The sequence below is a fragment of the Scyliorhinus torazame genome, chromosome 2, assembly GCF_047496885.1.
Source record: "Scyliorhinus torazame isolate Kashiwa2021f chromosome 2, sScyTor2.1, whole genome shotgun sequence".
In the NCBI taxonomy this organism is placed as follows: domain Eukaryota; kingdom Metazoa; phylum Chordata; class Chondrichthyes; order Carcharhiniformes; family Scyliorhinidae; genus Scyliorhinus; species Scyliorhinus torazame.
The window spans coordinates 290334073-290360486 of record NC_092708.1 but is presented as its reverse complement, the minus strand read 5'-3'; the positions used below and the strand labels follow the sequence as shown (position 1 = coordinate 290360486).

Below are 26414 nucleotides of genomic sequence, written 5' to 3'. Positions count from 1 at the left end.
AGTTGAGGTGGCATGCTGCAAGCTGGTGTCTGCCCCAGGTGGAGTTAACAGTGTGTTTGAGGCTTTTAATAAGAATCTTTATCGGTCAGAGCCACTAGTGGGGGAAGGGGGGGGTGCAGGATATATTGCCAATTTTGGAGGGGCTGGTATTTCTTGTGGTGGAGGTGGAGCGCCCACCACGTGCTGGGGTACAGACAGGGGTGGAGGCGGATGTTTCTGGAACATCCAGGGAGATGGAGGTGGGGGTTCTCCAGCACCCCCCCTTCTCCCCCAAAAATGTTGCCCTACATCTCAGAAGTTACATCCCATGGTTTCAACTGAAATGTTTTCACCTATTAATAAACTTCATGCATCCTAACCATTCTTTAAACAGAAATAAACAAACTGTTGTTCCATTCAATTGCAATTGTGAAGTTTTTGATCAGAAAATTCCTGTTCTTTGTATGGAACATAACCTTGATGCACTGAAGCTGTGTTTTTATAAGGTTTATTCTTTCTGGTAAATCAGGCATCCATAGCCATTCATAAAGCAGCATCGTACATGTCCGAAAAAACACTACAAATAGGTGCTGCAGCTTATGAACTCTTTGCGCCTTCCTCTGTTTTAGCTTTCAGTCATTTTGTCAAGTGCAAGCAGAGGAACAAGGATTCTGCTTTTGTTTGTCTCCACAACACGACCATTCAAAATCATTTCATCCAGGATGATGTGCACTTTGTCTAGATTAAACATGATCTGATTAATTCAAATGTTAAAGGAAATGATAAATTCTTAGAAAATGTCACTGAACGCAAACATTTAATTCTGAAGATGCATGGTAGACTTGCTATGTCATTCAAATGTTGAACTTGCTGGGACCACAATACCTGAAAGGATCTTTTGCATCCCAATTTTCCCTATTTGATGTCAGAGTTTCTTTAAATTAAAGTTAATGAAACAATAAGTGAGTATAAATAAAGGATCAAATAAAAACAAATTCCTATGCAACTGGTGAAGTGGTGCAGGGGTGGACAGTTACAAGTTTGATCAGTGTTGCTGTTTTAAAGAAAAATAAATTGGAGTTAAATATTGTTGGGTTATTGCCAGATGAACAGCAGAAGCTGTGCAGCCTGCTAACTACCTCTGTGCAGCTTCTCGGGACTTCAGACAATTTTAGCTTGGGGAGATGGAAGCTGTGCATGTCAAATACCCTAATTTCATTACATTGTGAGCAATAGACTAATTGGAGGATTTGGATGTTATTTAAACAATTGTTCTTTATGCAGATTAATTGTCGTCCATTTCCATGGTTCATTTTCAATCTATCTAATCATTGCCATTGTATCATTTGCAGTGGTGTCTCTTCCTCTTCCGTCCCTCTGCTGTCTGGGGTCCCCCAAGGATGTATCCTTGCACCCCGCTCCCAATCTCTCATTTGCATACTAAACCTTGCTAAATCTGCCAATACTTTTCACTGCACCTCAGTCCACGTGATAATAAATAAATAAATAAAATAAAATTCTTGACTCCTCTTCCGAACTTTCGTACTGGATGAGAAAATACCTCCATTAAGTATTGGGAAGACTGATGCTATTGTTTTTGGACCCTGCTGTAAACTCCATTTGCTCACTAATGACTCCAATCCTCTCCCTGTTCGAGGCTGCTCCAGATTTTTCTCAATCCTGGTGTCATATTTGACTGTAGATGAGCTTCCAACCACCTACCTACACTATCACCAAGACTGCCTACTTCCACTTCCATGACATCGCCCATCTTTGCCCATTGTAGGTCACCTGCTGCTGAAACCTTCATTCAAACCTTTAGTACATACTTGGTCATTACAATGCACTTCCACATTCTACCCTCCTAAAACTTGTCATCCGCATGTAGCTCATGTCGTAAGCACTTATCATCGCTGTGCGTTCTGACCTGCATTTGCTCCTGGTCAAGCAAAGTCTTGATTTTAAAATTTTCTATCTTACTTTCAAATCCATCATGGTCTTACCCTACTCGACCTCTAATCTCCTCCAGTCCCATAGCCCTTCAAGATATCTACACACATCTAATTTTTAAAAAGATTAATTTACGGGTGTGGACGTTGCTGGTTCGGTCAGCATTTATTGCTAAGTGTCAAAGCACTTATGGTGCTGCCCATAATCTTCCAAACCTCTTTAGATACAAGGGTGTTAGCGGAGGATTGAGGAGGGGTGGCACGGTAGCACAGTGGTTAGCACTGCTGCCTCACCGCGCCAGGGATCCGGGTGCAATTCCAGTCTCAGTTGACTGTGTGGTGTTTGAATGTTCTCCCCGCATCTGCGTTGGTTCCATCCGGGTGCTCTTGTTTCCTCGCACAGTCCAAAGATGTGCTGGTTAGGTGGATTGGCCATGACCAACGCATGAGGTTATGGTGATAGGGTGGGGAGTGGGCCTAGGTAGAATGCTCTTTCGGAGGGCCGGTGCAAACTCGATGGGCAGAATGGCCTCCTTACGCACTGCATGGATGCTATGAACAGCAAGATGGAGAATTGAAATGGGAAGCAACCAGGAGGTTGGGATAATGCTATGGACTGATTGGCAGGGTTCCACAACGCAGTCAGTCACTTAGTCTGCATTTGGTCTCCGCAGTTTGGAGGAGACTGAATTGTGAGCAGCAAATATAGATTAAATTGAAAGAAAAATAGGTGATGCTCAGAGAAGAAATTCCTCTTCATCTCCACCATAACTGAGACACCCCTCATTTTAAAATGGTGGCTCGGCTCTAAATTCCCCCATGAGAGGAAACATCCTCTCAGCACCACCCTGTCAAGTTCCCTCAGAATCTTATGTTTCAATAAGATGGGGCAGCACGGTAGCATTGTGGATAGCACAATTGCTTCACAGCTCCAGGGTCCCAGGTTCGATTCCGGCTTGGGTCACTGTCTGTGCAGAGTCTGCACATCCTCCCCGTGTGTGCGTGGTTTTCCTCCGGGTGCTCCGGTTTCCTCCCACAGTCCAAAGATGTGCAGGTTAGGTGGATTGGCCATGATAAATTGCCCTTAGTGTTGGGTGGGGTTACTGGGTTATGGGGATAGGGTGGAGGTGTTGACCTTGGGTAGGGTGCTCTTTCCAAGAGCCGGTGCAGACTCGATGGGCCGAATGGCCTCCTCCTGCACTGTAAATTCTATGATAAATCTATGATCTATGATAATCTTTCATTTTCTGAAACTCCAGTGAGTATAGGCCAAACCTGCTCAAACTGTTCTCAAAAGTAATATTCCTTACTCTAGGAATCAACCTAGTGAACCTGCTCTGAGCTGCTTCCAATGCAAGCATGTCCCTGCTTAGCTAAAGTGACCAAAACTGTATACACTACTATAGGTGTGGTCTCACCAATGCCCTGTAGTTATAGCAAATTTTGCTTTTTTTATAGTTAACTCCTTTGCAATAAAGGCTAACATTCCATTTGCCTCCCTAATTACTCAATGTACCTGTGCGCAGGCCTTTTATGATTAATGTATAGGAAACCCAAATATCTCATTATTGCAGCATTTGTTGTCTCTCTCTATTGAAGTAATGTTCTGCTTTTGTTCTTCCTGTCAAATTGGACAACCTCACATTTTCCCACATTATACTCCAATAGCCAGTTTTTTCTACTCACTTAACCTATCGATATCCCTTTGCATATTCTTTGTATCCTCCTCACAGTTTGTTTTCCTACCTATTTGGTATCATCAACAAATTTGATACAATGCATTCAGCCCCTACATGCAAGTCATTAATAAATATCGTAAATATTTGAAGCACCAGCATTGATTCCTGTGATACTTTTAGTTACAATCTGCCATCCTGAAAATGATGCCATCCTTAAAATGATGAACTTACTGTGATCTTTTTGTTTCCTGTTATTTAGCCAGTCCTCTATCCTCACTAATATATCACCCACAACACCATACGTTCTTATCTTGTGATGTATGTCACATTTTATATGGCACATTATCAAATGCCTTTTGGAAATACTATAGCTACTGGTTCCCTTTCATCTACCCTAACATTTCCCTTTCATAAAACCATGTTGACTCTGCCTAATAGTTTTATGATTTTCTAAATTTCATCCTGTTACTCTTTAATAATTTCCACTACTCTTTTAATAATTGTTTCTAGCTTTTCCTAACAACTTTAATGTAGAGAAGTGTGATGGAGGAAAGGTAATATGAAGTAAAGGATACAATTGCAGGAGCAGTGGTTTCTGGGGCATCTGTGCACAAATCATTGATAATGGCAGGACAGGTTGATAATGGCAGGACGGGCAGCACGGTGGTGCAGTGGTTAGCACTGCTGCCTCAAGGCACAGAGGTCCCAGGTTCGAACCCGGCTCTGGGCCACTGTCCGTGTGGAGTTTGTACATTCTCCCCGTGTTTGCGTGGGTTTCACCCCCACAACCCAAAGATGTGCAGGATAGGTGGATTGGCCACGCTAAATTGACAAAAATGAATTGGGTAATCTAAAATATAAACATTTTAAAAAAAGATAATGACAGGACAGGTTGAGAAAGTGGTTAGTAAGACATTTGGGATCCTGGACTTTATAAATAAAGGCACACAGTACAAAAGCAAGGAAGTGATGGTGAACACCGGTTTGTGCTCAATTTGATTATTGGGTCCAATTCTTGGCACCACACTTTAGGAAGAATGTGAAGGCAGTGGAACGGGTGCAAAAAACATTTATAGGAAAGGTTCCAGGCGTGAGATATTTCAACTACAAAGATAAATTGAAGAAGCTCCAGCATTTCTCCTTCGAGAAAGGAAGGAGAAGAGATTTTATAGAGGTTCCAAATCATGAGGGGTCTGAATAGGGTAAACAGGGAGAAACTGTTCTTGTTGGCGTAAGGCTGAGAACCAGAGGACACCAATTTAAGTGACTGGCAAAAAAATGTGACATGTGGAAATATGGTTTACATAGGTTAAGCTATGGAATGCACTACCTGATAGTTTGTGTGGTGGATGCAGTTTTAATCATGTTTTCCAAAAGGTAATTGGATATTTATTGAAAGAGAAAATATTTCAGGGCCACAGGGAAAAGGCAGGGTAGTGGGACTAGCTGAGAAGCTCTTACAGAGTGTTGTCAGGCATGATAGGCCAAATGGCCTCCTTTCGGTGCTGTAACAATTCTGTGATTCTATGATAATTCCCAGATGCAGCCAACAGCAAATAACATTTTGTAAAAGGATACATCCAACTCGCACTGAAAAAGAAAATATACAAGTATGGTTAGCTAACAAAATCAAGGTGTCCTCTCTCTAGTATTTCAGTAAAGTTATTGTGATTAGAAATGAGATGGCAGCACGGTAGCGCAGTGGTTAGCATTGCTGCCTCACGGCACCGAGACCCGAGGTTCAATCCCGGCTCTGGGTCACTGTCCGTGTGGAGTTTGCACATTCTCCCATGTTTGCATGAGTTTCGCCCCCACAACCTAAAGATATGCAGGGATTGGCCACGCTAAATTGCCCCTTAATTGGAAAAAAAGGAATTGGGTACACTAAATTTATATTAAAAAAAGAAATGAGATGTTGAGCAGAGTTTGGCCCTGCTGCCTAGAACATAAAACATCATTGAGCTTGCAAACAGGAAACAGAAACTGATATTATTAAAGGTCCTACTCGCTATCAACAACTAGTCCTCCTTATGTTGTACCTTCAATATAATAAAGAGCCAAAATGCTTCACAAATATATCTATCAGAAACAGATCCAGAGTCTGGAAAGTTCAGTGATGTAGCCAAAGGTTTTGTTGAAGATCAGCAGCTTGAGGTGGTGTTTTAAGGCAGACTGAGAAGTATGAGATAGGTTCACAAAGTAAATTCCACAGAGAAAGACCTAGGTGCCCTGCCACTAATGGTATTATGAAGGAAGTCAGTGCACAACAGTCAGAGCAAGAGAGGCTTTGGGGAAATAGCACGAGAGTAGGATGTAGAGTTAAGGTGGGATGACACCATGGAGTGATCCAAGAGAGGCTTTGGGGAAATAGCACTAGAGTAGGATGTAGAGTTAGGGTGGGATTATACCATGGAGTGATCTAAGGGTGAGGACAAGGATTTTAAACTTTTTCACAATAAATTTAGAGTACCCAATTCTTTTTTTTTCAATTAAGGAGCAATTTAGCATGGCCAATCCACCTACCTTGCACATCTTTTTGGGTTGTGGGAGTGAGACCCACGCAGACACGGGGAGAATGGGCGTACTCCACACGGACAGTGACCAAAGAGAAAATGTTGGAAAATCTCAGCACGTCTGGCAGCACCTGTAGGGAAAGAAAAGAGCTAACGTTTCGAGTCCAGGTGACCCTTTGTTAAAGCTTTGTCAAAGCTTTATTCCTTCCTGAAATTATTTGTATTATCGGTTTCACTTGCCTCCCTCAGAAGCCGATTCCTAACAATTACCACACTGTATGTGAAGTAGTTATATTGGATGTGTGCATTCACCTATTCTGTGCTTCATCCCATATCTTCTCATTATTCCTGCAGCAATGGCAGGCCTTAGGGTTTAACTTGTTAACATTCTTAAGGATCTTGAATATCTCAAGATTCCTTTTCAGTCTTCTCTTCTGTAGTGTAAACAAACACATTTGCTACAGTTCCTACTGATAGCTCATGCACTTAATACAAGGTATCAGATGGGCAGCCTTTTGCTGCACCTTTTCCAGAGTTGAGGTCAGTCCTAAAACATGGCAATATGAAGAAAGTTGGTGCATAAGAGCAAGAGCAACAGGTTTCCTGGGAGCCACGAGCGGCAGCGCCTGCCCAGAGCCACCAGGAGCAGCAGGTGCCCAGAGTTACTTGGAGCCAAATCCCGAGCGGACTGCCACACTCCAGCCTTGGAGCTGTCCAGACTATCTTGAGATTTGAGGCCTTCACCAGTTGTTTGGAGTCTGTCCCTGAGGAACAGCTATGGCGCGGGAGGGGGAGCACTTGGGCGATGGTGATTGGGTGAGTGAGTGTGACAAAGACTGGTGTCCTCACCCTCATTCCAACCCTCGCGGATTCTCCATTGAGTGCTGGCACCAATGGTGCTTCTTCTCTCCAAGAGTGGGTCAATGGCTGTGGCATACTGCTTCCTGGCTGGTGGCCAGGCTTGTTAGCAGGTCACCACTCTATTTACTTGGCTATATTTCTTTTGGGTCTTGTTCAAATGCAGCAGTTTCTGCTTCCTCCCTTGGAGGTTAAAAAAAGTCAGATTTTGTTAATTGGCCAGAAATCCGATCCCATTGAGTCACCCGAAAATTAGGCTTTGGCTTCTGGTTGGGTAATCTCACTGGTTGAACATGGATAACAACAGCTCCCATTCTATTTTTTTTCCATTGGAAACACCAGTTTTGACTCTTTAACCAGTTTAAGTTTCTTTCTGACCGTAATGATTTGGTGAAATGTCCAAATCAAGGCCGAAGGGCAGATCTCAGATCCCACTTGCCTGTGGTTCCCGATGCTGAGCACGTTGAATTTTCAGCAATGGCAGCGGCACAACCTGAGCAACTCTCCATTTCCACACTCGTGGCTGAGCTAGATAAGCATCATTAGTAGCCTTGCAGCAGAACTTACCACAAACTTTAAAAGTTTGCTCTAAGTGATTCAGTCCTCTTTAGATGTAACTTGCCTGACTGTTGATTCATATGACCACACTTGAATAATATGGAGGACTCAACAAACCACAGTGATGTGATATTCACACCGGAAGCAACTTTCATTTTCTGCACAGACAGAATTGCAAGTGTAAAGGACAAACTGGATGACCTCAGGAATTGCTCGAAGCACCACGCTTTAAGGGTTATTGGCCTGGGTGAATCGGCTGAAGGACGATGCCCGACTCAGTTTATGTCCGAATTTTTCATGGCGGTTCTTGACAGGGATGGGTTCAACTCACTGCCAGAATTAGACAGAGCCGAGACCAGGTTAGGGCGAACGTCCCAGGGCTATAATTGCCTATTTCCATTGCTACCAGATTAAAGAACTAATCTCAAACTGGGAAGGGAAAGTGGTCAGCTGTTCCAACAAAATAAGAAAATGTCCATTTTCCCTGACTTCAGTGCAAGTCTTGGAAGGAAACGTGCCTCATTTAAAGACCCTGCCTCTAAGATGGAATAAATTCAGCTTTTAGAGTTTTTTTTCGGGCAAAACGTTTTTCTTCACTTCCTCAACAGATGCGGAGTCATTCTTTAAACGTCGGACACAGCTATCCCTGAAGGGCGTTGCCTCTTTTTGTTTCCGCTTTGGAGGCAAGGTTGATTGAAACAGCCTACTGTGAGGTGAAACGGATATTTGGTATCATTGCTCTTGCTATCATTTTACCTCATTTTTAAATCATTTATTTGGAATGGTCTGTAATGCCTGCAACTTGCTTATGTTGCTTAGTATGCAAGTTTATTCTCTAGCCTGATTTATAGAATTGATACACATGTGGGCTACATATTTCACAGCAGTTATGCTTCTGATGGTGTATGGTTTTGGCATTAGGAACACAGTTTTGTCATAAATGTACAAGGGGTTGAAAAAGATACTTTACCTACCTCTGTTCTCTTTACAGATCCAGAGGTAGGGGTAACCCCAGGTTAAAGAGGTGTGAATTGTCTCAAGCTAGGGCAGTTAGTAGGATTTCGCAAGCCCAGGCCAGGTGGTGGGGGATGAATGTAATGCAACATGAATCCAGGTCTCGGTTGAGGCCGTACTCATGTGTGCGGAACTTGGCTACAAGTTTTTGCTGGGCGATTTTGCGTTGTCGCGCGTCCTGAAGGCCGCCTTGGAGAACGCCTACCTGGAGATCAGAGGCCTCTGATTCAGTCTCTGATCTCCGGGTAATCCTACCAACTGTCCTAGCTTGAGACAATTCACACCTCTTTAACCTGGGGTTATCCCTATCTCAGGATCTGTAAAGACTTAATTACCTGCAAATGCTCGCATTCAAAGCATTGTCTTGCAATTTTGACTTTGTCTATATATATGTATCTGGAACATGCCTCTTCATTCACCTGAGGAAGGAGCAGTGCTCCGAAAGCTAGTGATTTGAAACAAACCTGCTGGACTTTAACCTGGTGTTGTAAGCCTTCTTACTTTGCTCCTACTATGCTAACCTATATTCTTCTGGGTCTCCCACTGATAAGCCAGAATTAATGCATGTTTTAAATACCTCAAAGTCTCTACAATTGATACCATGATTAGCCAAACTATGGATTGGTCACTGGAGCTTGATAAAATTATTGACTGCGTAATGTTTTAAAATTTAAAAAAAAAGTATATTTACAGTACCCAATTCATTTGTTCCAAATAAGGGGCAATTTAGTGTGGCCAATTCACCTAGCCTGCACATCGTTGGGTTGCGGGGGGGAGAATGTGCAAACTCCACACGGAGAGTGACCCAGAGCCGGGATCGAACCTGGGACCTCGGCGCCGTGAGGCAGCAATGCAAACACTGCACCAACGTGCTGCCCTACTGCGTAGAGTTAATGCAGAGTAGGAAAGCTCCAGTCCCGGGTGGCTACCCCATTGAGTTTTATAAAATGTTCGCAGATCAGCACGTCCCCTTTCCTTCTATCTATGTTTGAGGAATCATTTCAACTTGGTTGCCCGTCTTCCTCTCTTCAGCTAGCATCTATTTCACTGTTGCTTAAGAAGGATATGGATCAAGGCGGCATGGTAGCACAGTGGTTAGCACTGCTGCCTACAGCGCTGAGGGTCCGGGTTCGATTCCGGCCCCAGGTCACTGTCTGTGTGGAGTTTGCACATTCTCCTCATGTCTGCGTAGGTCTCAGTCCCACAACCCAAACATTTTTTCTTCTTCTTTATTTTATAAATTTAGAGTACCCAATTCATTTTTCCAATTCAGGGGCAATTTAGCGTAGCCAATCCACCTAGCCTGCACATCTTTGGGTTGTTAGGGCGAAGCCCACGCAAACACGGGGAGAATGTGCAAACTCCACACGGACAGTGACCCAGTGCCAGGATCGAACCTGGGACCTTGGCGCCATGAGGCAGCAGGGCTAACCCACTGCGCCACCATGCTGCCCCCACAACCCAAAGATGTGCATGGTAGGTGGATTGGCCATGCTAAATTGCCCCTTAACTGGGGGTACTCGTAAATTTATTTTAAAAAAGGATATAGATCCTACTCAGTGTGGATCATACAGGCCTGTCTCTTTTCTTAATGCAGATGCAAAATTGCTGGCTAAGGCCTTGGCATGCTGCTTAGAAACTGCTCTCTGAACTGTAATATCTCAGGGCCAGACTGGGTTTATTAAAGATAAAGGTTGTCATTTATTCTCCTGCCCCATTTCCTCCTACTCTTGTGCTAGTAACGGAACTTCTATCCATTGCAAAAAGATCTTCACCATTTCTGCAGGGTGTGCACCATGATATTTTTCCTATTTGGCAACCTTTTATTTCACACATCGAGAAATTAACAGTGCTCCCGTCTGATTAGAGCATTTTGCGTTATTGGTCTTTAGATGACTGGGTGGCATTTAAAAATATATTTTGAGCCTTTTCCACATTATTTCACTAATAGTAAACCTTCTGCTTTCGTTTTCTCTCTTTGCATATCTGTATAGTCTAATTTGAGATGATAGGGGTGGGATGATGTTGAATTAATAATAGGAAAATAATGATTATATTGTGTTATGCTGCAATCATTTTTTCAATAAAGAATTTTTTTTAATTTTAAAAGTGTTCAAGCAACAGAGGGTTTGGGGATCTAGCATTCTGGTAGGATGCAGAGTTAGGGTGGGACAACATTATGGAGTGACCCAAGGGTGAGGACAGTGATTTTAAAAGTGAGGCATTAGCAGCAGCCAAAGTGAGAACAGAGGTTACGGGAAAAGCACGAAGCAGGGTAGCGTAGAATATGTTCAAAACAGTTTTGGATAAGGTGAAATTCAGCTATTTATTAAGTACATATGTAGCATTCAGAAATGTGCAGATTGTGATGATCCGGATGAGGCTCAGTGTCACACCAAAGATTTGTGTTCTATTCAAGCTGAGATCCTATTTGGCTTGATTACCGCTGTGGCATAATGTCCCTATACGACCACTGATGCCCCAAAACTCTGCTGTGCTCTGTGATGAAACTGAATTTTTAATCTCTGTTCAAAGTGAAGTTTCATCACCTTGCACTTGTAAACATTGAATTTTGTTTACCATTTCTGAGCTCAACTTCCAAATGGATCAGCATGCTTTGGATTCTTTACTCTGAGTTGGATGATTGAATGTAATAGCACAGTAGTTAGCACTGTTGGTTCACAGCGCCAGGGTCCCGGGTTCGATTCCCGGCTTGGGTTACTGTCTGTGTGGAGTCTGCATGTTCTCCCTGTGTCTGCGTGTGTTTCCTCCGGGTGCTCCGGTTTCCTCCCACAAGTCCCAAAGACGTGCTGTTAGGTGAATTGGACATTCTGAATTCTCCCTCTGCGTCCCCGAACAGGCGTTGGAGTATGGCGACTAGTGCGTTTTCACAGTAATTTCATTGCAGTGTTAATGTAAGCCTACTTGTGACAATAAAGATTATTATTAATAGTTCAAAGATGTGGTTAGATGGATTGGTTATACTAAATTGCCCCTTAGTGTCCAGGGCTGTGTGGGTTAGGTGGGGTTGCAGGGATAGGGTGGGAGCCTGGTTAGGGTGCTCTTTCATACGGACGGTGCAGACTCGATGGGCTGAATGGCTCCATTCTGCACTGTAGGGATCCTATAATTCATATCCAGCGATTGAAATTGACCCTCTATGCCACTTTTGTCCTAATTGTTTTTTCACCTTGCTCCATTCTTTGACAGTTTGCCTTTATAAATTTGAATCAGAATAAAATGTAAGTTGTCAAAAGTTGTCAATATTTCCATGAATAAAAATTATTTTGTGAGACTACTTGGTTACATACTTGACTCAGTTCAGTGCTGTGGCCTGATTTTTTAAACCATTTTCAAGATCCTTTTATATCACAATGAGATATGCCAGTACACCATCATGAAACAGATTTAATTGTGCAAATCACACTATTAATGAATGTTCTTTCTTAACTCACCACTCTACTGAAGTATTTGTCCAAAACCTCGACAAAATTATGTATAAGTTCATACACTGCCAGTTCATTCTGAAAGCAGAAATAGAAGTGTTATAACCTGCCTACTTACCATTGGCTGGGGACTAATGACAATTCCACAATCCTGTGGGAGTATGAGCTTCCCCAATGAGGGGGACGGGACGGAGAAACCACTAGTAAACTCCTAGTATAAATAAAGCTGGCCAGTTTAGGAACCAGGAGGAAGGAGTGTGCAGCAAGGGAAGTTGCTGCTGCTGTTACATATATATATATATTATTGTAAATAAATGTTATTACTTTGTATCCTTAAAACTCGTGCTGGATTCTTCGTGGCCCTCACAAAACTGGCGACGAGGGTTAAAGTGAATAGCTGTCTACACTGCTGAAGCCACCTCCCTGGATTTTTGTTGGATACAGGTTGGAAGTTGTTTTCTATTATACCCTGCCTCTGTACGGACGTTTGGATGTTTTTGATGCTGCGCTGGAAAGCTGGAACCAGTACACACAACGGATGCGTTACTATTTCCGGGCAAACAATATCACCGAAAACGAGGGCCAGGTAGTCATATTGCTCACCGCCTGCGGCCCGCATACGTTTGGGGTGATTAGGAGCCTTACGTACCCAGCTGCACCGGACACCAAAACGTTTGATGAACTTGTGAATATAGTGGGGCAACATTTTAACCTAACCCCGTCCACGATAGTCCAGCGTTACCTGTTTAATACCGCTGAGAGGACCCCTGGAGAATCCCTTGCCGATTTTCTATCCAGGCTACGCAGGATTGTGGAGTACTGTGACTATGGTGAGACCTTGTCAGAAATGTTACGCGACCGTTTGGTTTGCGGTATTAACAATGCGGCCACCCAGAGAAAGTTGTTAGCTGAGCCAACATTGACTTTTCAACAGGCCATTCAAATAGTATTGTCCCGAGAGAGCGCAGAACGAGGAGTGCAGGAGCTACAGGGAATGGAAGTGCATGCCTTGGGGCACAATCCCTTCCGTCCGAAAACGTCCCCCCGCACTCCTGCGGTACCTTGGGCGAGGCAACGTCCGGACCGACGCCAGTGGCCGTCGGACATTCCTCCCCGAAGGGAGCCTTCTCCAGAACCAATGGATGAGGAGCCATGTCCGTGTCAGACTTCTAGGCGCCGACCCCGTCGCGGACGGCGGTCCTGGGGGCGCCAGAGGAGCTGTCGTTCCGACCGAAACTGGGACCAGCCCAGGGGCCGTAACTGGGACCAGCCCAGGGGCCGTACCTTCCATGTGGATGAACCTGCGGCGACTACTCCTGAGGACGTGGAGGCGGAGGATGACTGCCTGCAGTTGCATTGTGTGGCAGCTCCCCGTGTGACCCCCATTAAGGTGACAGTGCGGGTCAATGGCCACCCGCTTGAGATGGAGTTGGACACTGGTGCAGCGGTCTCCGTGATCGCCCAGAGGACATTCGACCGCATCAAGCAGGGTATACAGACCCTTACATTAACTGACTCACAGGCCAGGTTGGCCACCTACACGGGGGAACCACTGGACATTGCAGGAACTACAATGACCCCTGTTGTTTATGGACGCCAGGAGGGGCGTTTCCCACCTATCGTGGTGCGCGGCCATGGGTCCAGCCTGTTGGGTCGGGACTGGTTGCGCCATTTGCGGTTGCAACGGCAGCACATCCTCCAAACAGTTTCTGAAGGGTTGACTGAGGTGCTAGGACGATACCCAGATGTATTCCAGCCTGGTTTGGGGAAAATAAAAGGGGCCGTAGTCCGTATCCAAGTCGAACCAGGAGCCACGCCGCGCTATTTCCGGGCGTGCCCGGTGCCTTACGCCTTGCTCGAGAAGGTAGAAGGGGAGCTCACTCATTTGGAGAGTTTGGGTACTATCAGGCCCGTCCGTTTTGCTGACTGGGCAGCACCAATTGTACCTGTAATGAAGCCAGATGCCACAGTTCGCCTGTGTGGCGACTATAAACTTGCAGTGAATACGGCTTCCCGACTCGACCGATATCCAATGCCTCGCATAGAGGATCTCTACGCCAAGCTTGCAGGTGGACTCTCGTTCACAAAATTAGATATGAGTCACGCCTACCTGCAGTTGGAGCTGGACCCTGCCTCCCGACCATATGTAACGATTAATACACACCGGGGCCTGTATGAATATACACGGTTGCCCTTTGGAGTATCCTCTGCCTGCGCAATTTTTCAACGTGTTATGGAGGGCATTTTGAGAGGTTTACCACGTGTTGCTGTCTACTTAGATGACGTTTTGATTACAGGGACGTTGGAGCAGGAACATTTGGAAAATCTGGAGGCTGTCCTTCGACGCCTTTCGGAGGCTGGAGTCCGTTTACGTCGCACAAAGTGCGTATTTCAGGCAAAGGAAGTAGTCTACCTAGGTTATCGGGTGGACCGCGAAGGTTTGCACCCCGTCGCAAAGAAGGTGCGTGCAATTCAACAGGCCCCCGCCCCAACTGACACTTCGCATCTTCGTTCTTTTCTCGGTCTCGTAAACTATTACGGGAAGTTCCTCCCCAATCTGGCAACTACGCAGGCCCCTTTGCACCTTCTGCTAAAGAAAAATCACACCTGGGTTTGGGGTCAGCCCTCTGGGTTACTAACCCACTAGGATCCTGGAAAGCCCTTGCTCGTCACATGTGATGCATCCCCGTATGGTATTGGGGCCGTCCTGTCCCACAAGATGGAGAACGGGGCTGAGCGACCGATAGCTTTCGCCTCCCGCACATTGACTGCAGCGGAGAAAAAGTACACGCAGATCGAGAAGGAGGGCCTGGCATTGGTTTTTGCGGTGAAACGCTTCCACCAGTATGGCCGCCATTTCACTATCGTGACTGATCATAAGCCTCTGCTGGGACTTTTCAGAGAGGATAAGCCAATACCGCCCATTGCTTCCGCACGGATCCAGCGCTGGGCTTTGTTGCATGCTGCATACGAGTATTCTCTGGGGCACAAACCAGGTACGCAGATAGCAAATGCCGACGCACTGAGCCGATTGCCTTTATCGACCGGCCCCATGTCAACCCCCACGACCGGTGAGGTGGTTGCAACCCTAAATTTTATGGACACCTTGCCTGTCACGGCATCACAGATCCGTGAGTGGACCCAGACGGAGCCAGTCCTGTCAAAGGTTCGGCACATAGTCCTGTATGGTGGGCAGCATAGACAGCTCCCAGGCGAGTTGCGGGCATTTTCCTCCAAGCTGTCAGAATTCAGCGTGGAAGACGGCATCCTCTTGTGGGGGATGCGTGTGATTGTCCCGGAAAAAGGCCAGGAGCTGATACTAACAGACGTGCACAATGGGCATCCAGGTGTGACCAAAATGAAAATGTTGGCCAGGCCTCGACACTGACATTGAGAAGGTGGCCCAAAACTGCTCCATTTGCCAGGAGCATCAGAAGCTTCCGCCCCTACATCACTGGGAATGGCCAGGGCGGCCTTGGGCACGCTTGCATGCAGATTTCGCAGGCCCTTTTCAAGGATCCATGTTCCTTCTATTAATTGACGCCCAGTCTAAATGGCTAGAGGTGCATAAGATGCAGGGGACAACGTCCTGTGCAACAATTGAAAAGATGCATTTGTCGTTTAGTACGCATGGCCTCCCCGAGGTGCTGGTCACGGATAACGGCACTCCATTCACGAGGAGTTTGCGAGGTTCACGAAGATGAACGGCATACGCCATATCCCTTACCACCCGGCTTCAAATGGGTTGGCAGAGCGCGCAGTGCAGACATTCAAAAGAGGCCTAAAGAAGCAGTCTTCCGGATCAATGGACACGAGACTGGCTCGCTTTTTGTTTACGTATAGGACCACCCCCCATGCGGTGACTGGGGTAGCTCCCGCAGAACTCCTAATGGGCCGGAGACTTCGCACCCGCCTTAGTATGGTTTCCCCGGACCTTGGCGTAAAGGTACGCCGCACACAAGAACGGCAGGGACAGGGATTTTCTCGGCATTGGCCGATTCGGCAGTCTGCGCCCGGTGACCCAGTGTTCGTTCGGAATTTTGCTGGTGGTGCCCAGTGGGTTCCTGGTGTAATCTTTCGCCAAACGGGCTCTATATCTTACCAGGTGCAAGCCCAGGGTCGGCTGCAGCGCAAACATGTAGATAGTCAACATCTTTTCCCAAAGGTAGGGGAGTCTAAAACTAGAGGGCATAGGTTTAAGGTGAGAGGGGAGAGATTCAGAAGGGCCCAGAGGGGCAATTTCTTCACTCAGAGGGTAGTGAGTGTCTGGAATGTGCTGCCAGAGGTAGTAGTAGAGGCGGGTACAATTGTGTCTTTTAAAAAGCATTTAGATAGTTACATGGGTAAGATGGGTATAGAGGGTTATGGGCCAAGTGCGGGCAACTGGGACTAGCTTAATGGTAAAAACTGGGCGGCATGGACTGGTTGGGCCGAAGGGCCTGCTTCCATGCTGTAAACTTCTATGATTCTAGGTCAACTGACGTGGGAAAGTTTCTGTGGTATTAGTGGGTCTGCACAACAGCAGAATTATGAGAAAATGGCTGTTGTCATTTCACTGCAGTCTACTTTAATAAGATCAGATCCTTTTATGATCAGATGCTTTTATTGATCTATGCAAAGAATTAGATTGACCTAATTTAGGCATATATCTAATTTACAAGTCAGCAAAATATGTTTGACACAAATACAACATTACATGTGACACTAAGTTCACCAGAACAATTTTGTATATTTTTAAAAATAAATTTAAAGTACCCAATTCTTTTTTCCATGTTACTTTAAACAAATTTGAAGTACCCAATTCTGTTATCCATGCTGAAATGTGGGCACGTATATTAAAAATATGTATACGATATACAGGTTCAGTGAGAATGGGAAATACTGCTTACCTCTGCATCATCAATCCCAATCACAACAAAGAGTGCAGCATACTGACGATACACCAGCTTAATATCCTTGTACTCAACAAAGGAACACTAGGGGCAGAACGAGAAGCATTTTTAGAAGTTGCATAATTTCAATTTGTCACTTTGTTTTGTAAATTAGATTCTATTAATTTTCCAAACTTAAAAAAGTTTTAAAATTATTTTGCTTACATAAAACGTACAGTACAGGAGGCCATTCAGCCCATCGGGTCTGCACCGACCCACTTAAGCCCTCACTTCAACCCTATCCCCGTAACCCAATAACCCCTCCCTAACCTTTTTGGTCACTAAGGGCAATTTATCATGGCCAATCCACCTAACCTGCACGTCTTTGGACTGTGGGAGGAAACCGGAGCACCCGGAGGAAACCCACGCAGACACGGGGAGAACGTGCAGACTCCAAACAGTGATCCAGGGGAGAATCGAACCTGGGACCCTGGCGCTGTGAAGTGCTGTCCACTTGTGCTACCGTGCTGCCCGTAGGCCTTTTATTCCATCAGAATCACAGAATAACATGGCGCAGAAGAGGCCCTCCCCCATCCAGTCTGCACCTAAGCATGAAAAACACTTGACCTGCCTACCTAATCGCATAGTCTTGAATGTTATGACGTGCCAAGTGCTCATCCGTGTACTTCTTTTAAAATAGATTTAGAGTACCCAATTATTTTTTTTCCAATTAAGTGGCAATTTAGCATGGCCAATCCACCTAGCCTGCACATCTTTGTGTTGTGAAGGCGAGACCCACGCAGACACAGGGAGAACATACAAACTCCACACAGACAGTGTTCCGGGGTTGGGATCAGACCTGGGACTTTGGTGCCGTGAGGCAGCAGTGCTAACCACTGCATCACCCTTCCGTGTACTTTTAAAAGGATGTCAGGCAACCCGCCTCTACAACCCTCGCAGGCAGTGCATTCCAGACCGTCACCATCCTCTGGGTAAAAAATGTTTTTTCTCAAATCCTCCCCTTAAACTCCTAACTATCTTCAAATACTTTTGTCACCTGCAATTTTCCAAGCAAAATAGTTGGCTGGCAATGTGATGCCAAGTCTCAGAAATGCTGTTCCAAAGTGGGTTATGAAGTATTAGGCTGATCGAGCGCAAGTTTTCTTTTCTTGCCTTACGGAACACATCAAATCTTAATTTGTTGGAAGACTATTTGATGCTGCAACTATTTTACTAATCTTAATTTCTCCGGTCAACAATCTTCTTATGTAAACCCTCAAATAAAAGCAAAATACACTGGATGCTGGAAATCGGAAATGAAAACAGAAAGTGCTGGAAAAGCTCAGCTGGTCAGGCAGCATCTGCGGAGCGAGAAGCAGAGTTAACATTGAGGCATATAGGGCAGCACGGCGGCACAGTGGCTAGCACTGCTGCCTCACGGTGCCGAGGTCCCAGGTTCGATCCCGGCCCTGGGTCACCGTCGATGTGGAGTTTGCACATTCACCCCGTGTTTGCGTGGGTTTCGCCCCCACAACCCAAAAGGATGTGCAGAGTAGGTGGATTGGCAACGCTAAATTGCCTCTTAATTGGAATAAACGAATTGGGAACTCTAAATTTATAAAAAAAGAAAATTGGAAAAAATACATTGAGTCATATGATTCTTCGACAGAACCCTAGTCATAAACGCCAATGTAATTTTACCTCACTTAGTAATAATAGTTATATCAATATGGTACATCAGGACATAAGATTTAGGAGCAGAAGTGGCCCATTTGAAATCCCAAGCCTACTTTGCAATTGAATAATATAATGGCTGATCTGATTGTGGCCTTAACTCCACTTTCTTGCCTGTCCCCCGTACTACTCAGCTCCACTGAAGATCAGGATTCTTTCTAACTCAGCCTTGAATATGACCAGCAATGACCCATGTAAGGGTCCTTCCTGTTTATTCCCTTATTTCCCCTTTCTTTTACTTTGCTGCTCTTATTCTGATCCATGGAGGGCAGCACGGTAGCACGTGGATAGCACTGTGGCTTCACAGCGCCGGGGTCCCAGGTTCGATTCCCCACTGGTTCACTGTCTGTGCGGAGTCTGCATGTTCTCCCCGTGTCTGCGTGTTTCCCCCGGGTGCTCCGGTTTCCTCCCACAGTCCAAAGATGTGCAGGTTAGGTGGTTTGGCCATGCTAAATTGCCCTTAGTGTCCAAAAAAGGTTAGGTTGGGTTATTGGGTTACGGGGATAGGGTGGAAGTGAGGGCTTAAGTGGGTCGTTGCAGACTCGATGGGCCGAAGGGCCTCCTTCTGCACTGCAAGTTCTATGTTACTGGACTAATGGATGATTGTCCCACCTCTTGAAGTCCTCCTCCATTTGTTCTACCTGCCGTGTCAAATTAAGTCTGTGCAAGGTTCCACAGCTCCTAGCGATCTGAATCCCCAAGTATCGGAAGTTTCTTTCCACTTTCCTTAGCGGTAAGCCTTCTATCTCTCTACTCTGGTCCCCTGGATGTATCACAAATAATTCACTCTTCCCCATGTTTAGCCTATACCCCGAAAATTCCCCGAACCTCCTCAAAATTCGCATAACCTCTATCATCCCCCCCGCTGGGTCCGACACGTATAGCAATAGGTCATCCGCGTATAATGAGACTCGATGTTCTTCTCCCCCTCTAATCACCCCTCTCCATTTCCTGGAGTCTCTCAACGCCATGGCCAGAGGTTCAATTGCCAACGCAAACAACAATGGAGACAGCGGGCATCCCTGTCTTGTTCCCCTATATAATCGGAAATATTCCGATCTATGTCGACCTGTAACTACGCTTGCCGTTGGTGCCCCATAAAGAAGTCTAACCCAGCGAATAAACCCGTTCCCAAACCCAAACCTCCTTAACACTTCCCATAAATACTCCCACTCCACCCTATCAAGTGCCTTCTCTGCGTCCATTGCCGCCACTATCTCTGCCTCCCCCTCCACTGGGGGCATCATTATCACCCCTAATAGTCGTCGCACGTTAACATTCAGTTGTCTCCCTTTTACGAACCCCGTCTGGTCTTCGTGCACCACCCCCGGGACACAGTCCTCTATCCTCGATGCCAGTACCTTTGCCAGCAACTTGGCGTCCACGTTCAGTAGTGAAATAGGTCTATAGGACCCGCACTGCAACGGATCTTTGTCTCTCTTCAAAATTAGCGATATCGTCGCCTCCGACATCGTCGGGGGTAGAGTCCCCCCTTCCCTAGCCTCATTGAACGTCCTCGCCATCAACGGGGCCAACAAGTCCACATATTTTCTGTAGTATTCCACCGGGAACCCGTCCGGTCCCGGGGCGAGAACCTTTAATGAGGCTAAGGAAAGGGGGACATTACCCCCGACAATGTCGGAGGCGACGATATCGCTAATTCTGAAATGAGACAAAGACCTGCTGCACTGCGGGTCATACAGGCCCATCTCCCTCCTAAACGTAGACGCCAAACTGCTGGCCAAAGTGATGGCGACAAGGATAGAGGATTGTGTCCCAGGGGTGGTACATGGCGACCAGACAGGGTTTGTTAAGGGGAGGCAATTGAATGCCAATGTACGAAGGTTGCTGGGGGTGATGATGATGCCCCCACCAGAGGGGGAGGCAGAGATAGTGGTGGCGATGGATGCAGAGAAGGCATTCGATAGGGTGGAGTGGGACTATTTGTGGGAGGTGCTGAAGAGATTTGGGTTCGGGGAGGGGTTCATTAGATGGGTTAGACTCTTGTACGCGGCCCCGGTGACAAGCGTCGTTACAAACAGGCAAAGATCGGGATACTTTCGATTACATAGGGGTACAAGACAAGGGTGCCCCCTGTCACCGTTACTGTTCGCGTTGGCAAATGAACCATTGGCCATAGCGCTGAGGGACTCTAAGAAGTGGAGGGGGGTGCTTAGAGGGGGAGAGGAACATCGAGTGTCACTATATGCAGACGATTTGCTGCTATATGTGGCGGACCCGGTAGAGGGGATGCCAGAGGTAATGCAGATACTCAGGGAGTTTGGAGAGTTCTCGGGATATAAATTAAATATGGGAAAGAGCAAACTTTTTGTGATGCACCCCGGGGAACAGGGCAGGGTGATAGATGCTCTGCCGCTGAGGAGAGTAGCAAGGAATTTTCGATACCTGGGGATTCAGGTGGCCAAGAACTGGGGAACCCTACATAAATTTAACCTGACGCGATTGGTAGAGCAGACGGAGGAGGACTTTAAGAGGTGGGATATGGTGCCCCTGTCATTGGTGGGCAGAGTACAGGCGGTTAAAATGGTGGTCCTCCCGAGGTTTCTTTTCGTGTTTCAGTGCCTCCCCATCCTGATTACAAAGGCCTTCTTCAAAAAAATAGACAGGAGCATTATGAGCTTTGTGTGGGCGGGAAAGACCCCGAGGGTAAAGAGGGGGTTCCTGCAGCGCAGTAGGGACAGAGGGGGATTGGCACTGTCGAGTCTGAGTGACTACTATTGGGCCGCCAATGTGTCGATGGTCTGTAAGTGGATGAGGGAAGAAGAAGGTGCGGCGTGGAAAAGGTTGGAGATGGCGTCCTGTAAGGGAACGAGCCTAAAAGCGCTGGCGACCGCGCCGCTACCGTTCTCCCCGAAAAGGTACACCACAAACCCAGTGGTGGTGGCGACCTTGAAGATCTGGGGGCAGTGGAGACGACATAGGGGAGTGACGGGTGCCTCGGTGTGGTCCCCGATAAGGAATAACCACAGGTTCGTCCCGGGGAGGATAGATGGGGGATTTCAATGTTGGCAGCGAGCAGGAATTAGGAAGCTGAAGGACCTGTTTGTGGATGGGACGTTTGCGAGTTTGAGAGCATTGGAAGAAAAATATAAGTTGCCACCAGGGAATGCTTTCCGATACATGCAAGTGAGGGCATTTACAAGGCAACAGGTGAGGGAATTTCCGCGGTTCCCGACGCAAGGGGTCCAGGATAGAGTGATTTCGGGGGCATGGGTTGGAGAAGGTAAAGTGTCCGAAATATACGGGGAGATGAGAGACGAGGGGGAGGCGATGGTAGAGGAGCTGAAGGGAAAATGGGAAGTGGAGCTGGGGGAAGAGATTGAGGAGGGGCTGTGGGCAGATGCCCTAAGTAGGGTAAATTCCTCGTCCTCGTGTGCCAGGCTTAGCCTGATTCAATTTAAGGTTCTACACAGAGCGCATATGACGGGAGCAAGACTGAGCAGGTTTTTTGGGGTGTGGGAGGTGCTCGGGAAGCTCGGCGAACCACACTCACATGTTCTGGTCGTGTCCGGCACTGCATGAGTTCTGGGAGGGTGTGGCAAGAGTGATCTCAAAGGTGGTGGGGGTCCGGGTCAAACCAAGCTGGGGGTTGGCTATATTTGGGGTTGCAGAAGAACCGGGAGTGCAGGAGGCGAAAGAGGCCGACGTCTTGGCCTTTGCGTCCCTAGTAGCCCGGCGAAGGATTCTACTTATGTGGAAAGAAGCGAAGCCCCCGGGCGTGGAGGCCTAGATAAACGACATGGCAGGGTTCATAAGACTGGAACGAATAAAATATGCGTTAAGAGGATCGGCTCAGGGGTTCACCAGGCGGTGGCAACCGTTCCTTGACTATCTCGCGGAAAGATAATGGAAAAACAGAAAAGACAGCAGCAGCAACCCGGGGGGAGGGGGGGAGGATTATTCCGTGTTCTTGTTTTTTCTTAGTTAGTTGTTGATATTTGCTTTTTGTTTATTTCTTTTTCCATCTGTTGTTAGTTTAATATATTATTTAAATAACGTTTAATGTATATTCCTTTATTAAGTTGTAAAAACGGAAAATCTTTGTTTGAAAAACTTCAATAAAATATATTTTAAAAAAAAAGTACTGGTCCACACAAACATGGACCAGGGGTCATAGCACCAGAGGGGTCTCCCAGGCCATTGGGGATCCCTGAGTGGTCAGGGACAGAGCAGGGTGATACCCTGGCTCTCCCTCTCACACCTAGGCACTGCCAGGCTGACATCTTGGCACAGTCACCCTGCACTGCCAAAGTGGCATTGCCAGGGTACCAGTGCCATGATGCCTGGGCCTGAGGGGGCCATTTCCATGAAAGGAGGGACGGGGGATGATGGATGGGGAGGGGAGAAATCCCAGCCAAACATGCCTGAAATGACACTGAGAAACTTTTCTGTCAGATCGCGCCCAAAGACTTTTTCCTTTTAGTTATGATTTTTACCCCTTTTCACTAATGTTGAAAAATGAAATGAAATGAAAATCGCTGATTGTCACAAGTAGGCTTCAATGAAGTTACTGTGAAAAGCCCCTAGTCGCCACATTCCGGCGCCTGTTCGGGGAGGCTGGTACGGGAATTGAACTGTGCTGTTTGTTGGCCTGCCTTGATCTGCTTTAAAAGCCAGCGATTTAGCCCAGTGAGCTAAACCAGCCCCTGTTTGTCTGTCTTGTACATGTGTGCATGATTATTGGGCAGCCAAGGGTCAAAGACTTTGGGTATTTTTATAAGAATTATTGGTTAATTCACTTTGTGACTCCGGGACAAATGGGGCTGGAATTGATCATGCAATTGCCCAGGGCATATAACACGCTCTCTGAGGAAAAGAATTTCCAAGATTAACAACCTTCATCCCCTTATTTTGATGCTGTTCTACCTAGTTCTACATTCCCTACGAGGCGAAACATCTTCTCAGCATCTACCCTAACAAGACTCCTCAGAATTCTATATGTTTTAGAACATAGAACATAGAACAATACAGCGCAGTACAGGCCCTTCGGCCCACGATGTTGCACCAAAACAAAAGCCATCTAACCTACACTATACCATTATCATCCATATGTTTATCCAATAAACTTTTAAATGCCCTCAATGTTGGCGAGTTCACTACTGTAGCAGGTAGGGCATTCCACGGCCTCACTACTCTTTGCGTAAAGAACCTACCTCTGACCTCTGTCCTATATCTATTACCCCTCAGTTTAAAGTTATGTCCCCTCGTGCCAGCCATTTCCATCCGCGGGAGAAGGCTCTCACTGTCCACCCTATCCAACCCCCTGATCATTTTGTATGCCTCTATTAAGTCTCCTCTTAACCTTCTTCTCTCCAACGAAAACAACCTCAAGTCCATCAGCCTTTCCTCATAAGATTTTCCCTCCATACCAGGCAACATCCTGGTAAATCTCCTCTGCACCCGCTCCAAAGCCTCCACGTCCTTCCTATAATGCGGTGACCAGAACTGTACGCAATACTCCAAATGCGGCCGTACCAGAGTTCTGTACAGCTGCAACATGACCTCCTGACTCCGGAACTCAATCCCTCTACCAATAAAGGCCAACACTCCATAGGCCTTCTTCACCACCCTATCAACCTGGGTGGCAACTTTCAGGGATCTATGTACATGGACACCTAGATCCCTCTGCTCATCCACACTTCCAAGAACTTTACCATTAGCCAAATATTCCGCATTCCTGTTATTCCTTCCAAAGTGAATCACCTCACACTTCTCTACATTAAACTCCATTTGCCACCTCTCAGCCCAGCTCTGCAGCTTATCTATATCCCTCTGTAACCTGCTACTTCCTTCCACACTATCGACAACACCACCGACTTTAGTATCGTCTGCAAATTTACTCACCCACCCTTCTGCGCCTTCCTCTAGGTCATTGATAAAAATGACAAACAGCAACGGCCCCAGAACAGATCCTTGTTGTACTCCACTTGTGACTGTACTCCATTCTGAACATTTCCCATCAACCACCACCCTCTGTCATCTTTCAGCTAGCCAATTTCTGATCCACATCTCTAAATCACCCTCAATCCCCAGCCTCCGTATTTTCTGCAATAGCCTACCGTGGGGAACCTTATCAAACGCTTTGCTGAAATCCATATACACCACATCAACTGCTCTACCCTCGTCTACCTGTTCAGTCACCTTCTCAAAGAACTCAATAAGGTTTGTGAGGCATGACATACCCTTCACAAAGCCATGCTGACTATCCCTGATCATATTATTCCTATCTAGATGATTATAAATCTTGTCTCTTAAAATCCCCTCCAAGACTTTACCCACTACAGACGTGAGGCTCACCGGTCTATAGTTGCCGGGGTTGTCTCTGCTCCCCTTTTTGAACAAAGGGACCACATTTGCTATCCTCCAGTCCTCTGGCACTATTCCTGTAGCCAATGATGACATAAAAATCAAAGCCAATGGTCCAGCAATCTCTTCCCTGGCCTCCCAGAGAATCCTAGGATAAATCTAATCAGGTCCCGGGGACTTATATATTTTCAGCCTGTCCAGAATTGCCAACACCTCTTCCCTACGTACCTCAATGCCATCTAATCTATTTACCTGGAGCTCAGCATTCTCCTCCACAACATTATCTTTTTCCTGAGTGAATACTGACGAAAAATATTCATTTAGTATCTCGCCTATCTCTTCAGACTCTACACACAACTTCCCATCCCTGTCCTTGACTGGTCCTACTCTTTCCCTAGTCATTCGCTTATTCCTGACATACCTATAGAAAGCTTTTGGGTTTTCCTTGATGCTTCCTGCCAAATACTTCTCATGTCCCCTCCTTGCTCGTCTTAGCTCTCTCTTTAGATCCTTCCTCGCTACCTTGTAACTATCCATCGCCCCAACTGAAACTTCACACCTCATCTTCACATAGGCCTCCTTCTTCCTCTTAACAAGAGATTCCACTTCTTTGGTAAACCACGGTTCCCTTGCTCGGCACCTTCCTCCCTGCCTGACCGGTACATACTTATCAAGAACACGCAGTAGCTGATCCTTGAACAAGCTCCACTTATCCAGTGTGTCCAACACTTGCAGCCTACTTCTCCACCTTATCCCCCCCAAGTCACGTCTAATGCCATCATAATTCCCCTTCCCCCAGCTATAACTCTTGCCCTGCGGTGTATACTTATCCCTTTCCATCCTTAACGTAAACGTCACCGAATTGTGGTCACTGTCCCCAAAGTGCTCACCTACCTCCAAATCCAACACCTGGCCTGGTTTATTACCCAAAACCAAATCCAATGTGGCCTCGCCTCTTGTTGGCCTGTCAACAAACTGTGTCAGGAAACTCTCCTGCACACACTGTACAAAAAATGACCCATCTAATGTACTCGAACTATATCTTTTCCAGTCAATATTTGGAAAGTTAAAGTCTCCCATAATAACTACCCTGTTACTTTCGCTCTTATCCAGGATCATCCTCGCCATCCTTTCCTCTACATCCCTAGAACTATTTGGTAATTGGTTTTGATAAGATTACCCTTATTCTTACAAATTCCAAAGAGTACAAGCCCAATCTGCTCAACCTTTGTCCCTAAGACAATCCCTTAACCCAGGAATTAGCCTAGTGAATCTTCTCTTAACTATTTCCAATGCAAGTGTATTCATCCTTAAGTAACAAGAAAAGTACTAGGTGCAGTTAAACGTAGCAAGACTTCCCTACATTCATACTTCATCCCCTTTCATTAAAAGCTAACACCCATTTGCCTCCCTAATTACTTAATGGAGGATGACACCCAGATCCCTCTATACGGCAGCATTCTGCAGTCTCTCTCCATTTAAATAA

The 26414-nt window shown here is 46.2% G+C and overlaps 1 protein-coding gene across 5 annotated transcripts in view; it reads right to left on the bottom strand.

Moving 5' to 3' along the window:
* Window positions 1–471: 471 nt before the first annotated feature.
* The window catches only part of ap4s1 (adaptor related protein complex 4 subunit sigma 1), a 61893-nt gene continuing 35950 nt past the window's right edge, over window positions 472–26414 (bottom strand). For 4 of the 5 annotated variants that reach the window (XR_011937629.1, XR_011937630.1, XR_011937628.1 and 1 more), the window contains 4 exons: window positions 16886–16972; window positions 12006–12074; window positions 4183–4429; window positions 472–733 (listed from right to left, as the gene is read on the bottom strand). Coding sequence is in view for 1 of the 5 variants with exons in the window: in XM_072488255.1 (XP_072344356.1) it covers window positions 605–733; window positions 5186–5197; window positions 12006–12074; window positions 16886–16972 (297 nt within the window). In the remaining 4 variants the exon portion in view is untranslated. Of the gene's footprint in view, window positions 734–4182; window positions 4430–5185; window positions 5198–12005; window positions 12075–16885; window positions 16973–26414 lie in introns of all 5 variants that reach the window. The other variant, XM_072488255.1, reaches the window with a different exon arrangement.